At 38.4% G+C, this 14,470-nt stretch overlaps 1 protein-coding gene across 3 annotated transcripts; it reads right to left on the minus strand.

Annotated features, from left to right (window-relative positions):
- LOC109850747 lies at positions 1–12,057 on the minus strand. 3 transcript variants are annotated; one of them, XM_020420814.1, is made up of 15 exons: positions 11,802–12,057; positions 11,170–11,672; positions 10,758–11,016; positions 9,710–10,011; positions 8,180–8,908; positions 7,963–8,054; positions 6,646–6,705; positions 6,445–6,533; positions 6,284–6,346; positions 5,414–6,001; positions 4,080–4,154; positions 2,909–2,979; positions 2,728–2,785; positions 2,066–2,309; positions 1–1,023 (listed from the first exon to the last, which is right to left on the minus strand). In XM_020420814.1, exons 2-15 carry the CDS (start codon positions 11,586–11,588, stop codon positions 386–388), a joined length of 3,687 nt encoding a protein of 1,228 aa, XP_020276403.1. In that variant the 5' UTR covers positions 11,589–11,672; positions 11,802–12,057; the 3' UTR covers positions 1–385. The 3 variants fall into 3 exon arrangements, with proteins under 3 accessions (XP_020276403.1, XP_020276404.1, XP_020276402.1); XM_020420815.1 differs by having other exon boundaries at positions 82–1,023; positions 7,963–8,057; positions 10,764–11,016; XM_020420813.1 differs by having other exon boundaries at positions 82–1,023; positions 7,963–8,057.

Genomic DNA, 14,470 nt, shown 5'->3' on the forward strand with positions numbered 1-14,470 from the left:
TAATTCCAAAGCATGAATCTGCCGAACATAGCAGCCCAAGCCAAGCCTCACAATCTTCTGAGGAGCTCTCAGCCGCAAATATTTCAGTAGATAAAGCTTACTTTTATTGAAATATAAATGTATGTACAATTACAGGATCCATCACCTGCAAAGCTAATGCAGCTAGCATATAAGTGTTGTACAGGCATAATATATACAACCCAAGTAGCCAAAATGGTACAAAGGGGAGCATGTTACACAGATCAAAAAGGCTTGCTCCCAACAAACTCTTTAGAACCCTAAAAGAATCTACAGGCTGCTTACTTACAGACCTCATTGCCGATAGATCTTTGACACTGTGGCAGTAAATACTCTCAAACTGTGTAATGTACAAAGGGGGTCAATTTTAGAACATAACTTCTGAGAGGTCGTCCATTGGTATCTGAAGGCCCATGAAATCATTGTCTTGAAGTCCATCGTCTTCGATGTTCAACCATGAACCAATATCCTGTCCTTGAGCACCAAAATCAGCTACGTCAATTTCAGGCAGATGTAAACTAGACAAGTCCATGGCCTCAGCATCATCCTCCTTATTTCCATTTCTAGTGACATGATCGTTTGACTTGGGAGCTGATGGCGATGCTTTATTACGAGTCTCTGTACCGACTCCAAGAAGGCCATTGACAGAAGCAGATAACTTTTGCTTGGGCTTTGATTTCTTTCTTTCCCCCTTGACATTTTTAGCAGTGCCATTTCTGGATGCAGAATCTCTGGACTGCACTTTGCCATCTCTATCTCTCTCACTCCTTTTTCCTTTTGTACCACTTACCAGTGAACCTCCAAGACCAGAAGAGGCTCTTAGCATACCAGTAGCACTGCCGACAACTTCATCAAGCAACAACTCCTTTTTCTTCAATTTATTGGACCACTGATCTTCCATACCATATGTTTGCTCCGTTAAATGATTGAGTGATCGGAAAGCATCAGAAGACTTGTGGACATCTTCTCTTTGTGCTGGCTGTGACGCTAGACCGTGATGTGGATCTGCAGGAGAGAGTAAAACAAATTGAAATTACACACCGAAAAACTGAGAAAACCAGAAATGGCAGCCATAATCTAAGATTGACATGAAAAGTGAGGGAATCTTTGCACATATGTGCGCGCTTGCACTGGTGAACTAGTGGTTTTTGTGCTGATAGTCCACCTACAAAAAGCTCCTCACACGTTGGTATTTTCCTATATACCCTTACATTTTGAAAATTGTAGAGATCTTCCACCCCCACCCCCACCCCCACACACCCCTAGCCTTGTATGAACGAAGAGGCACATTCGTTTCTGTTTGTGCTTGGCCTTTCATTTGATAATATTTATTTTTCCAGTTCTTTCGATTTCAAGCCAATTACAACTTGAGCTTGTCTTTCTAATTTAACCAAGAGATATTATCATGTAGACTGCATTTTATAATGCTTTCCAACCATCATATCTGCTTCTGAAGCATGTTGTTCTCCCCTGAAAAGTTTTCATCCTATATGGTAGTCACCACCCTACTCTCAAACAAGATTAACAGAAGAGGAAACAAGCTCATCTTCTAATTTGAACCCAATACTCCAAGGTCTACATCACATTTCCTTTCTCTTACTCCGTGGTAAATCGCTACTTCATATCCTCAAGAATCTCTCTTCCATTCTATGTTGGTAGAATAGGAGGCAGAATTTTAACCGCATAGCTTGTAAAAGGGGATTGAGAATAATAACGGGAATTTTGTCTTAATAATTCATGGCACTCACTGAGATTATTAGAAAACTTCTCTTCTATCAAACAAGGGACTAAAGAGAGAGTTTTTTGGTAATATTTGAAATAGGATATATTATCTTTTTTCATAATTGGTAAATGAAAGGTTAGATATTTCAATATGCAAATTAACAAAAGAACAAGGTTCACACAAAATTACTAAGCAGTGTCAATGCCTAACATAATTGAGACCGAACCCCAAAACTACTGTGCTACAGTCACACGCAACATTGTCCATGTGCAGATTAAATCACATGCATATTATTTACAATGAATAATATACAGCATTTGTTACCTGCTGAAGGCATAGAGTGTTGACCAGAGGCAAACGGATGACAGTTGATTGCATTTGCAGGCACATCTTTGCGAGATGATACTGAAGAGAACATATCCCTAAATGCAGGTTCACTGAAACAGCTAGATCCGGTTTCCTCAAATTTCCGACATCGTGCCAACGTCCGTCTAACAAAAGCAAGAATAGCTTGCTTATTACCTCTGTTCATATTCTTGCTACCAGACGCACCAAGACCCAAACAAGCCTGTCACGATGAATTTATACAGATGGTCAATGAAAATATTGACTCTATATACTGCTATCAGAAGAGCTTGAACCTAACAAGCCTGTAACAAATTAGTATATATAGATGGAAAATGAATATAGAAACTCTACACATGAAATATCCTCCAGAACAAGGATTTATGTCATGGTATCTAACTGTAAGTAGCAAAACTCCATGAAAATAAATATTATGTGACTACAAGGTCAAGCAAACATGCAGGAAGTATAAGGTGAAGATAGGGGTTCAAGACAGCTGTTCTGAATGACTACAGTTGTAGACGAAATATTGTATTCTTCTCAAATTGTACGTGGGTCAAAAGACAAAATTATGCACTGCCATAAATTTTAAAACATTAGCGAGCAATTTGGTAATAACATTAATTGAAGTCAGAGGTTACCATGTATTTCTCATAAGCCATTCCTACAAGCTTGTCCAATGCAATCCTCTCGAGTTTCCTATTGCCCAGGGAAAAAAAATACTTACTCACAATAGATACTGACCAAGTTTAAAAAAGAAAAGGAAAATATGAAGAAAATAATTGCAAATCCTAATGGAAAATGAGAGAATTGAATAGATACCTCTGTTGAGACAATCTTTCCTCCACAACAGCCTTCTTTAAATCCAGCAGAAGTTTTTTCTTTTTTGAAACCTTTTTAATAACAGATGAGTATTTACAACAGGATAAGTATTCAGAACAAGGACAGAAGGTACAGTGAGTTTAGGAGACTTGTATTTAAATAACTACATGCTGCAACCCCATTGTTATATGCTTCAACATTACATGTTTTTCAGCCCTACATAAGCACAAACCCTTTGTTTATTGCTGACACCAGAGAAACTTTCACAGATGAGTCCGACTAGAAAAGGTATGTATTGATGTATGCATTGATGCATTCATTGATAGTTTCACAAATAGTGAGTGATACAAGTACCCACCAAATGTGAAGAGATCTTCAAGAATGTTTAAGCAAAGAGTATTTTTCATTCTTCCTCAAGAAATATGTAATAATGGTTTTGTCCAATTTCCAATAGATAGAGAAGTGTGCAACATATCACATGTTATGCACCAGAAAAAATATATATAAATACTAACAACACAGATGTTTGAGGAAAAGCCTAGTTAAGTTGTGTTCTCCTATTGAAAGGAGCGCCAAGTAAGACTTCTCCTCTATTTGCCGTCAAAACTAGGTTAAACTAATGTTTTCATAGGAGTTTAGTTGCGTTGGAATTGTTTTCCTTACTGGCTACCTACCAACCCTTGAGATACTTCTCATTTGAATCTATGACCCATATGTTTGTCAACAAATACTATGGCTACCTACCAACCCTTGAGATACTTCTCATTTGAATCTATGACCCATATGTTTGTCAACAAATACTAGTTTACTGAAAGAATGAAATCTTTTCCTGTCATTTGAATCTATGACCCATATGTTTGTCAACAAATACTAGTTTACTGAAAGAATGAAATCTTTTCCTGTGAAAAAATTATCTTTAACAACTAGCACCTGAATCATGCTAGTACAACCATCATTATCCACACAAATAAAACTAAGAGAGTAACAACAGAGAATACATTAATACCCAATGCCAATTGAGTATAACAAAAATGATGAGATTGCAAGGATGCATATCAAGTTTCAACAGACAACGCCCATACACTATACTGCTGAATTAATCAGAACAGCTATGCACAAAAAAAATGAACTGGGGAGGGAGATTTTATAAGGACGAAAATGGAAAAGATACCTGTTCATGAAGCTTTGCCGTCAGTCTATCGATTCCCTCATCAATATCTTCATCTTCACTTTGCGCTAAGTAAGGCTGAAAATAGCAAACAAAATCCAAATTTATAACCAACTTTTTGGTATGTTTCACATAACCAATCGGTATTCACTTTAGGATAAAGAATAGAAATAGCAGGAAGTAGACTAATCTTAACAGACATGTAAAAGGTCTTCATCTAATCCCAGTGAGGTTAATTGATATAAAGTTTATTCGGTCTGCGAGCATTGAGAAGACAATATAATAGTGGAACTGCAGGCACATAAACGTGTAAATAGACCTTCAAAAGGTCCAATTTGTCAAAAATTTAGTGGGAAAATAGAGGCAACTTTGGGCTACAAAAAACTATTTGCTGCAATGACAATGTCATCAAGTACAAGGAATATTGAAGGAAAGAAGGTCGGCAACATTAGCCATGTTAAAAATTATAACAATTAATACATGCCTAGTACATGGGAGGTGCTCAGAGTAGTTAAACATAAAAATGGGAAGGAACAAAGGTTACTAAATGAGAGGGTTTAAATGAACAGAAATTCTCTATAACAGCCCATGTCAGAACCAAATAAGGAAACTTAAGTTTAGAACTAAGTAAATGAACAGAAATTCTCTATAACAGCCCATGTCAGAACCAAATAAGGAAACTTAAGTTTAGAACTAAGTTTGCAATGTATGGAAACAAATTGCTGCTCATGTCAGAACCAAATAAGGAAACTTAAGTTTAGAACTAAGTTTGCAATGTATGGAAACAAATTGCTGCTAAGAAACTGAGCAGGATGGCTAACAAAAAATACAGTAAGAAAAGGTGATGCTGAACCAGCTTTTGAATTGTGCATATAAGAGGGTGAAATTAAAAAATATTGGGAAAAAAAAGAAAAAAGAAGTCTGAGCCAGTAATATCAAAATACGGATATTACAGTATGGGCATTATTTTGTAGAGACTTTAAACAAATAAAATAAGCTCGTGTTGACTCCATAAATAGCCCGTAAATGAATGAACATGAAATATTCACGTCCACATCCGTAGCATAAAATCTTGCCACGTGTCGTAACACTCTATGAGTTTATAACTCAAGTGAATGAGCAAGAAATATTCTAGTCAGTAGCATAAAATCTTGCTACATATGTTATAATAATCTAAGTCTATAAGTAGTAAAGTTGTAAGACTACTGTGGTATGGCTGGTTATAGCTTAAAGCACTAAGCATGAAACTTGGAAGAACAACTATACCAAGCAGGATAGATTATTACTGGAAGGGGAAAAAACTTCCTTTAAAAGAAGTTTTGCCAGGTATTACTTACAACAGGCTCTGGGTAGACTCCAATTTCACTCAGCTCCAGCAAAATCCTATCGCTGACACTCATCTGGTTATACTGAAATTCAGTGCACGTCGGACTAGAAATCACAGCCAAGTTAGACGCTAATTCATCTACAAAACCATTACTCCCAAGATCCTGTCTCAATTCATCATGGTATCCCCAGCCAGCATTAGCCTTATAAGAATAAAGATCAGCTCTGTCAGCAGATTGAAAGGTCCCAAAAGATTGGAGGTTCAAACTTTTTGATTTCAACTCTGCATCAATGTCAAAATGAACTCCACACGAATTTCCGTATATGCCCTCTTCATTATTGCTTCGTTGGCTAAAACTTTCAACTTCATCTTCCTCAATGATAGCTGAAAGAAGGGCTTGACAAATTGAAACTCCAATTTGAGACCCATTTCCTAGCACTAGATCCTCTAAGAAAGGTTCATCATGCTTCAACTGATTAGCAGGCTCAATGACCCTCATATGCCCGTTAAGGCCTATAGTTCCATTTGGGCTTCCTCCATAGCTATCTTTACCAGAAAGGGCTGGACTTGATGGCACTGAATCATATTCAAGGTCACCCTGCAAGGAAAGAGAAGTCCAATCAGTTAATCAATTATTATAGCTAAGAACTAAAACCTCCACCACTGGCAGACTAACCTAAAAATATTAGCTGTTAAAAAGATTGTGTAAGCTACTTACATCAAGCAAACCTACAAGAACTTTGCAATCAAAAAACCACTGTATATTCTCTATAAATATTATACCATGAAATATAACAGAAAAAAATGAGTACACCACATGAGTATACAGTAAACCAAGATTAGAGAATAAATGTTGTCACAAAAAGTGGGAAGTTGGTACCTTCAGGCTCTGACGATTTCCAGAACCACCAACACTGAAAGAAGACTCGTCTAAACGGCGGATCTAGTTGGTTGGCATAGTTTTGTCATGTTAGTAGGGCCAACTTTGAGATGTCACAAAGTAAATAAGCAACCAAGAATAGAAGGGGGTCTCCATTATACCTGTTGGTTCAAAAATTCTTGGTCTTCTGCAGATATGAAACCAAAAATTTCCTCATTTTGTTGCAATAACGGATTTAAGCTTTCATGTCCTGTTCAAGGAAAAGAAATGTATCTTAATTTTCCTTCAGTAGGAAGTATAACAATGTGAAAGAACAATGAAAGAACAATAACATGTGAATCATATGTTATCAAGTACTGCACCTGTATTCAAGGCAGCATTTGCAGCAGCTAAAAGCTCCTCATGATCATCATCAGATTCTCCTGAAAGAAATTTCGCGGTGATAAAAGCTAATAAGCAAGGAAAAGTGTGGAGAACTAAAGGATGAGATGTTATGTATGTATCATGTATGTGTATGTATGAACGTATAAAGTGTGAAGTGAAGAGTGTGCATGTGCACGGAAATAATGGGTATGAGCTGGCAGTTCATTGTGTGACATGAGCTACCAAAAGCAGACATAGGCGAGGTCCCCCCGCTAGTCACATTAGATGGCTGGGTATCACCACCATTAATCTCTTGATAAGCTCATTTAACAAAATGAGTTGCTAGCTCTTAACCATCAAAACCTATATGTACCATATGCCTGCATATACACGTATGGAAATGGCAGGCATGAGGTGGTAGCTATGTTTGCTAAATAAGCTACAAAGCGCAGAACATGTGGCGGCTCATTGTGACGCCTTGTTTGGTACAAGGGACTCAACTGAAGTGAGAATGGAACGAAACAAGGAATGGAATGGAATTAACATGGAAGCGGAATGCTCATCTCCATTCTCACAATTGCGTGCCATTAGAGAATGAAGTGGGAATGAGCATATTTGAAAGTTGCGTTTTTTTTTTAATTCCCACTTAAGTGGGAAGGCCATTCCCTAATGTCTCGTTTGCTATACCAGAATCGGACCAAGTGAGAATAGAATGAAGGAATGGAATGGAATAAATTATGTTGGAACCAAAAGCTAATCTCCATACTCACATGTGAGTGTGATTGAGAATGAAGAGGGAATGACAATCTTTTCATTTTAAGTATTGGGCAATTAATAAGCAATCATGGTCTATTTGGAATTTATTTTATTTTTTTGGTTCCCACTTAGGTGGGAATCCTTGTTCTCCAATATCTCATTGGGAATGCTCATTCCCATAAATGTGGGAATGATTGAGAAGTGAGAATTGAGCTTTTTAGCTTCCAAAAATATGGTGGGTTTTGCACGCATGAGTGAGAAGTGGGAATGGGCATTCCATTGCCGCGCACTCCTCGCATACGAAACGAGGTATAACATATCCTTGGGATTGCCCATTCTCACATAAAGTGGGAATTGATAAGAAGTGGGATATTTCTAGCTTCCGAAAACACATCGTGTTTGGTACCAAAGTATGATAAGTGAGAATTGGCAGTCCATTCTCGCTCATTCCCGTGTACCAAACAAGGGATGAGTCCCATCGGATGGGTGAGTCTCACCATCATTTATCTCTCTTGGGGTATGTGTGCATGTGTGGCGCTAATCCATAATGCAGAAATTACCAGCAAATTCTGATGGTGAATTGGTTGCTGAATGCCTTAGACGAGTATGCCCCTTGCGCTCAGATGCCTTCTTCGTTAGTGGGCGACCTGGTCTACTGAGGAACAGGAAAAGATAATGTAAATATCCTTAAGGTCACAATCTGGCACACAGTTTTCATGATATTAATTTTGATGGAATCTTAGAGCAAGTAGATATTTTCGAAGCCAGAAAAATAACCTTTCAATCTTCTCAGAGTTAATCCTTGCACTTCTCATTTGTTTCGCAGTGGCAACACCATCCAGCTTCTCATTCGACATAGGAGTGCCAGGCCTTGCAGGCGTTGTACCTCGACTGATCTTCCCATGCTTCCGACCACCATCTTCCTGATCTTCCTCAGCAAGCACTTTGCTCTTTCTTGAAGGTGGTAACAGAGTTGCTACCTTCTGACTGGATGCACCAGTCTTTCCCTCCACCTCCCTGGATTTCTTGCACTTGTCCTTTGAAATTCCAGAGTCCTCACTTTCTGATAAACCGGAAAGTGCCTGATCGCCTCTTGATTTGGACTGAGAAGCATTAGCAGATGGACGCCTTGTGAATCCTAACCCTTCATCATTGACTGCCATTGTTTCTGGGATATCTGATGCTGGAAAATCATCACGGCTTGAACCTACAAGAGGTAAATTTGATCTTCTTGCAACACGTGTCATCTTTTGAAGCCTCTGACCACCCCAGTTTGCAACAGGAGGTGATGCTGAGCGTGCAGACGCTGAGCGTTTGCGATTAACACTGAGCTTGTTCATAGAGTTCTGATGTTCCCAGTCATCAGAATTTGCCAGTACACGGTTCGCATTAGGAGATGCCGTCTTTGTGAGAGTTCCTGAACTCGATCGTGGTCCCCGAACAGATGCATTTGTCTTCACTGTTGAAGTAGGACTAGCAGCATAATTTTCTTCCCGACCATTAGGCCTGAAGTTTCATGAAAGAAGTATTAGATAGACATACAAGATGGCAAAAGATGATAGCAATAAGCATCTACAAGCCTACAAGAAACAAGTAATTCTATAGCAGGATCTCTAAATAATGACTCGATTATGTGTAGTTGATGGATAATGGCAGCTTCTTTCTATAACGCTGGAGATATCACTGTACAAAACTAACAGTTAGTCCAGCTTTCATGGATATCTTTGCCGATCTAAACCAAATATAGATTTGTGACTGACAATGGTGAGATAGATTTTGCAATGTAATTGGCAAAAGAAGTGAAAACAGTATTTTAATCTCTAACCCTTGCATAAGATGTTGAGAAACTATGCTTCAGAACAATCTACAAAAAGAAGCTTACGATAGATTCATCAGATCTTCTCTGCAATGAACATTACTAGACGCATAATACTATATCCATAGAGAAACTCTGGCTATAATTGGTAGACTTCTACCAGATAAAAACTGGTGAACCTTTGGCCTTTCCTATAACTGGTTAAACATAAATTATTACAAAACCATGCTATTTGTGTCATGGCAACTAATGCATGAGGAACATATTTAGTATGTACAGTGATAGTTTTCGTCTGTAAAGATAACAACATATGACATGAAACAAGGCATAAGTTGCAGCCAGTCAAAGAATGCATTGCTAACTATTGATTATACTTCCAAAGATGAACAACTAGTAAAAACAACAACAATAATCACTTGGAATGGATCCAGGGGAGGAGAAGTAAAAAAGAATCAGAATAAAGTAAATATAAAGCATGATAATTATCCCACCTGAAGCCATGGGCATTATTCAATCTTGGTCTAGCCTCAGTTATAAGCTTTTGCTGCATTCCTCGTTTCAACTCTCGATCACCATCATGTGGCCTTGGCAATACTGTATTTCCAGAGGCATCTGATTTTAAGACAGACCGTTTCTTCTTCATCTTTGTTTTGTCCCATGGATCTACTGCAGCTGCCAATGATCTGCCCTTTTCTTCTGGCGGTGTTGCACCACCATTGGCAAGTTTGAATACATCTCTATCCCTATCCATAGACCCTGATGGCCTAGCAGTGCTATTAGGGCGTGCATCCATCTATTTCATTAAATACATATTATAAACACTAGATGATGGCCTAGCAGTGCTATTAGGGCGTGCATCCATCTATTTCATTAAATACATATTATAAACACTAGAGAATAATAAAGAACCAACTGCCAACAACATGCAGCACAATCATCCTAGACGTCAAGAGTATATAAATAGACTTTTCATGAGTTATAAAGAAGCAACAGGAAGGGCAACTATCATGCAACTCAATCTGCATTAAATATAACAAGATAGTTGCACGGCAAAAAAATCATATAGACTCTTCAAACGGTAGCAATTAGCAAACCTCAATGAGTTAATATACAACAAATGGTGCATGACTATAAGCCGAATGAAAGACCTCTAGAGTGCCAAGCTTGGAAATATAAAGAAAACTCAGCAAAGCCTGCATGTACTTAAGCATATGATTACAACCTAGCTGCACCATTGGAGTTGGGGTGTAGTTGTATTCTATATACAACCTTTATTGGTATGGTAATATGACTGATGCCTTTGAGTTGAAGCCCCATACTTTTCCTCAAAAACAATGATTATACCCAACTCGCTAATATAGGATAATAATAAAATAAAAAATCAAATAAATATGTGAAAGAACTCGTGATTGGCAACAGAAGCATTTGATACATATGGAACTAGTGACATAAGATCATATCAATATATTTTATGTGTGGGTTGTCACAAGACTCTCTAATATATCACAAGGAGATAAATGAAGCTTTCAGAATACAAACCCGTACATCCAACAAAGAAGTTCGAATTTTTCTGTTTGGGGCGCCAGTTTTCGCCCTCTCTTCCAATTTCTGAGCCCCAGCATCAAGACTGCTTGCAGCGAAATGGCTTTGAGGTCCCATCTTCAGGGTACTGCCTCCATGCACTGCAGCATTAGACCGCCCACTAGATGAAATATCAGTTCGAGAACGCTTTCTAGACAGATTGTTGTAGCATTTATCCATTTTCAACGCAGCCTCACCAAATGCTCTAGCTCGATCACTATATAATCAAGCGTTTAGGAAAGTTTAAGTGTTCATGTATCTTAAACTGGATTTAGTAATAAACCAATGCAATTTCGATAAAATTTACCCAAGAATGGAATGATAAACAATGCATTTGAATAATGAAAGAAGAATTCTACTTGAAATGTACCTGGCCTTGACGAAACCCTCTTGGATATTATACCTCAAGCGTCTAATCTCCTCCACAGAGGAAGAAGTCAGAGGCCTCGCACTATATGTAGCAGGCAAGGAATCATCTTGCGAAATGCCAAGGATCGAGCTTATCGATCTTCTCACTTCACCAGGCCGAGGAGACTTCGGATCAAAACCAACCACTGATCTCATATCAGAAACAACACTCTGCAACAAGCTTACTGCATCCCCTTGAGCTGACACGGAACCAGGCCTCAAAGCGCTGCTGCTGGGGATCGAGGACGCAATTCGGTTCTCCGAAGACTCGCGGAAGCTTCCAGGCCTCTCGAGGGTTGCGGCCATTCGCTGCGAGCTCGGGTGAGGTTGCGGCCCGTCGGAGCTGCTCGAAGACAAGTCAAATTTGCTACTTGCCGCCATTATTCCTTCAAAAACCTCGAGCTCCCTGTTCTGTATACGAGAAATGCGAGAAGCTGCAGCAGCTCAAAGCCGCCACCATCGAATCTGCAAAAACAACAGGAAACAGCAGCACCTAACAATGATCAAAATCCTTCAAATTCGAACCAATTCAATTGAAAGGACACAGTTTCAGTTCGAATTAAGCTCGAATTAGGGCAAAAGATGGTAGCTCACCGTCGACGAGACGAGGATCAAAGCGGACTTTTCCCCCGGAGATCGAAGCAGCGAGGATCAGATCGAGGATCGAGAAATCGGTAAGTGGACTCGAATTAGGGCGAGATTTAGGCTTGGACTTGAATCTCGAAATCTTCTACTTAGAGAAATAAATCTTAGATTTGTTGAATTTTTGGGGGTTCCGATTACCGTAGGGAAATTTGGGGCTTTTTGCCGACTCGAGTGTGAAGGGGGAATTTGGGGCTGACTTGGGCTTTTTTTTAATGAAAATACCCGGAGATAATTTTTAGCTTTTGGGTCGTTTGTTGTTGACTGACAGATGGGACCCACGGTATAAATAGGGTCCAATCATGTGGTATATGAGTCTGGACTGGTTTTTTAAACGGGTCGGATCCAAATCCAGCCATTCATTAGGTCTCAGCTCCTGTAAATCATACCCCTCTTCCTCAGATACTGCGATTTGGCTAAGTTTTCGTCCGACTTATGAGATAGATTTGACGCACTTAGTACCGTCCCTATAAATAATCGTGATTAAATCTTAATTACATAGAAATAACAATCTCCCTTGATGATAATAATAACATCCTGTCAAATTACGCGTGTAATAATCGAACATAATTAATCGTCAGGAATTGGTTAGAGCAAATCTAGATGCTCCATGTCAATATGCATAAATAAAGATCTAAGGAGAATTACTCTTACGTGTGTCGTGTTTATATACATATGTAGAGCGTTAATGTGTAGAAATATGCATATTCTCAATATGACATCTTGGCTCGCCCTCGTTCATGAAACCAGAGACTCTATCGTAATAACTATACTTGTCTTTTTTACCCTTCTACTCTCCATCATTCTTTATTTTGTTATTTCAATCTAAACGATAAAACGATGAATAATCAATACGTACACCCACCAAATTTACATCTTTTCTCGATTACATGTAATGTATTAAACCATTATCTATCATGAGATTGGCATTTGATACGATAATATTAATGCAAACAAGGATGTAGTAGTTGCTTACTGAAGTAAAATATTTACACTTTTTAAAAACACGAGTTTATAAGATTATTTGACAAACCAATGATGCTTCTAATAGAATCAATGGCCGGAAAATATGCAATTTAAACATCTTGTCAAAGTGGCACTTCAGTTTTCTCTCTGATTTTTCCGTAACTCGATAGCCGACAGGTAAGTTGATTAAACTATTATTATAAAAACAGTTTGTTCTCTCTATTCATAGAATTTTTTGTCTAATGTTTCTCTTTCCTACATTACTTCGTTATTTAAACCCTTTCAGAACTTTCCTTTAAATGATGTTAAATAATAATTGTTTACATTTAGGACTCACAAGGCATCTTATTTATAAACTTCTTTCACACATTTATGTATAAGATAAGGTTGACTTAATTTATGGGCAAAAGTGACAATGATCATAAAAAAAATATTTTCTGAGAAAAACACCAAACATAAAATAGTTTCAGACATCATCGCGATATCTGCTAAATAAATCCAAAAATATTTCGATAGAAACTAATAGCGTCAAAAACATTCAAAATAATAAGAAGGGTCTGAGCATGGTTGGCATGAGAAACTCTCACCCCCCCCCCCTAACATACGAAATGATCTCCAAAACCCTCCCCCCCCCCCCCTAACATACGAAATGATCTCCAAAAGTTAGAGACTTGGTTCAATCTCATTCGATAAAAAACCTAGCTTAGAAAGGATATGATAATGATTAACTAACTAACCGAGTAGATACTTGCTAACACGACCGCGAAAAAAATAATTCAGTTAACTGACTAAGAATAATTGAAACAAAGACTTTGTTATTATTTTCGTGAACTGCAATTATAATTCTTGCAGAAAAATTACTACAGACCCTTAACAATGAGCATTGTTTTGCAAATCATAAACCTGCTTATAGTGGTAACTTGCAGCGAGGGCTGAGCATGGTTCGGTCCAAACCGACAAAACCGACCAAACCGACCCGAACCGATCCGAAAAAATTGGTTTTATGAATAGGGCGGTTCGAGTCGGTTTGAAAACTTTTTAACCCGAACCGACCGAATATAGTGCAATACTACCCATTCTGATCTTAAACCCTACCCGATCCGTCCCCAAAGAGTCAAAGACTCAAACCCTAAACTAATTTTCTGAATCATTATGGGTTGAAAACATTATCATTATATCAGTGTTTAATGCTTCATAATATCCTACTTTGTTGATATCTTTTTTTTCTTTAACACAGTTTGTTGTTTGATAAGAAATTTGATGAAGTTAGAACCGAACAAACTGAACCGAACCGCACCGAACCGACTTGCAACAGTTCGGTTCGGTTTTGAATTATAGACGGTTCGGTTCGGTTGTTCAAATTTTGGTAAAAACCGAACCGAACCAACCATTGCACACCCCTACTTGCAGCAAACCAAACAAACCCTTGCTTGAAACAAATCGGATTTTATTTGAATTTGGATCCGAACCCGACCCGTACGTTTATTCCGAGATGGTAAGCTTTTATGCTCTCGATCTTGATCCTCTGTTCGTCAGCCCGCGCAATAACAATGGATTCATGCTTCTCATCGGTCGGGATGTGATGCCGTAACTTGAATCGATCACGTTGCTGGACGATGATCAGAAGCGAGACGCAGCCATCGATCCGCCGTTGA

This window comes from Asparagus officinalis, chromosome 7 (genome assembly GCF_001876935.1).
Source record: "Asparagus officinalis chromosome 7, Aspof.V1, whole genome shotgun sequence".
Lineage (NCBI taxonomy): Eukaryota > Viridiplantae > Streptophyta > Magnoliopsida > Asparagales > Asparagaceae > Asparagus > Asparagus officinalis.

Bases quoted from the DNA above. Each gene is read 5' to 3' on its own strand.
- LOC109850747 (XM_020420813.1), bottom strand. From the start codon at position 11,588: ATGGCGGCAAGTAGCAAATTTGACTTGTCTTCGAGCAGCTCCGACGGG. The intron at 6,706-7,962 runs GTAATTTCTGCA...AATTTCTTTCAG, and splicing joins TTCACCATCAGAATTTGCTG to GAGAATCTGATGATGATCAT. The intron at 6,534-6,645 runs GTGCAGTACTTG...TTCCTTGAACAG, and splicing joins AAATGCTGCCTTGAATACAG to GACATGAAAGCTTAAATCCG.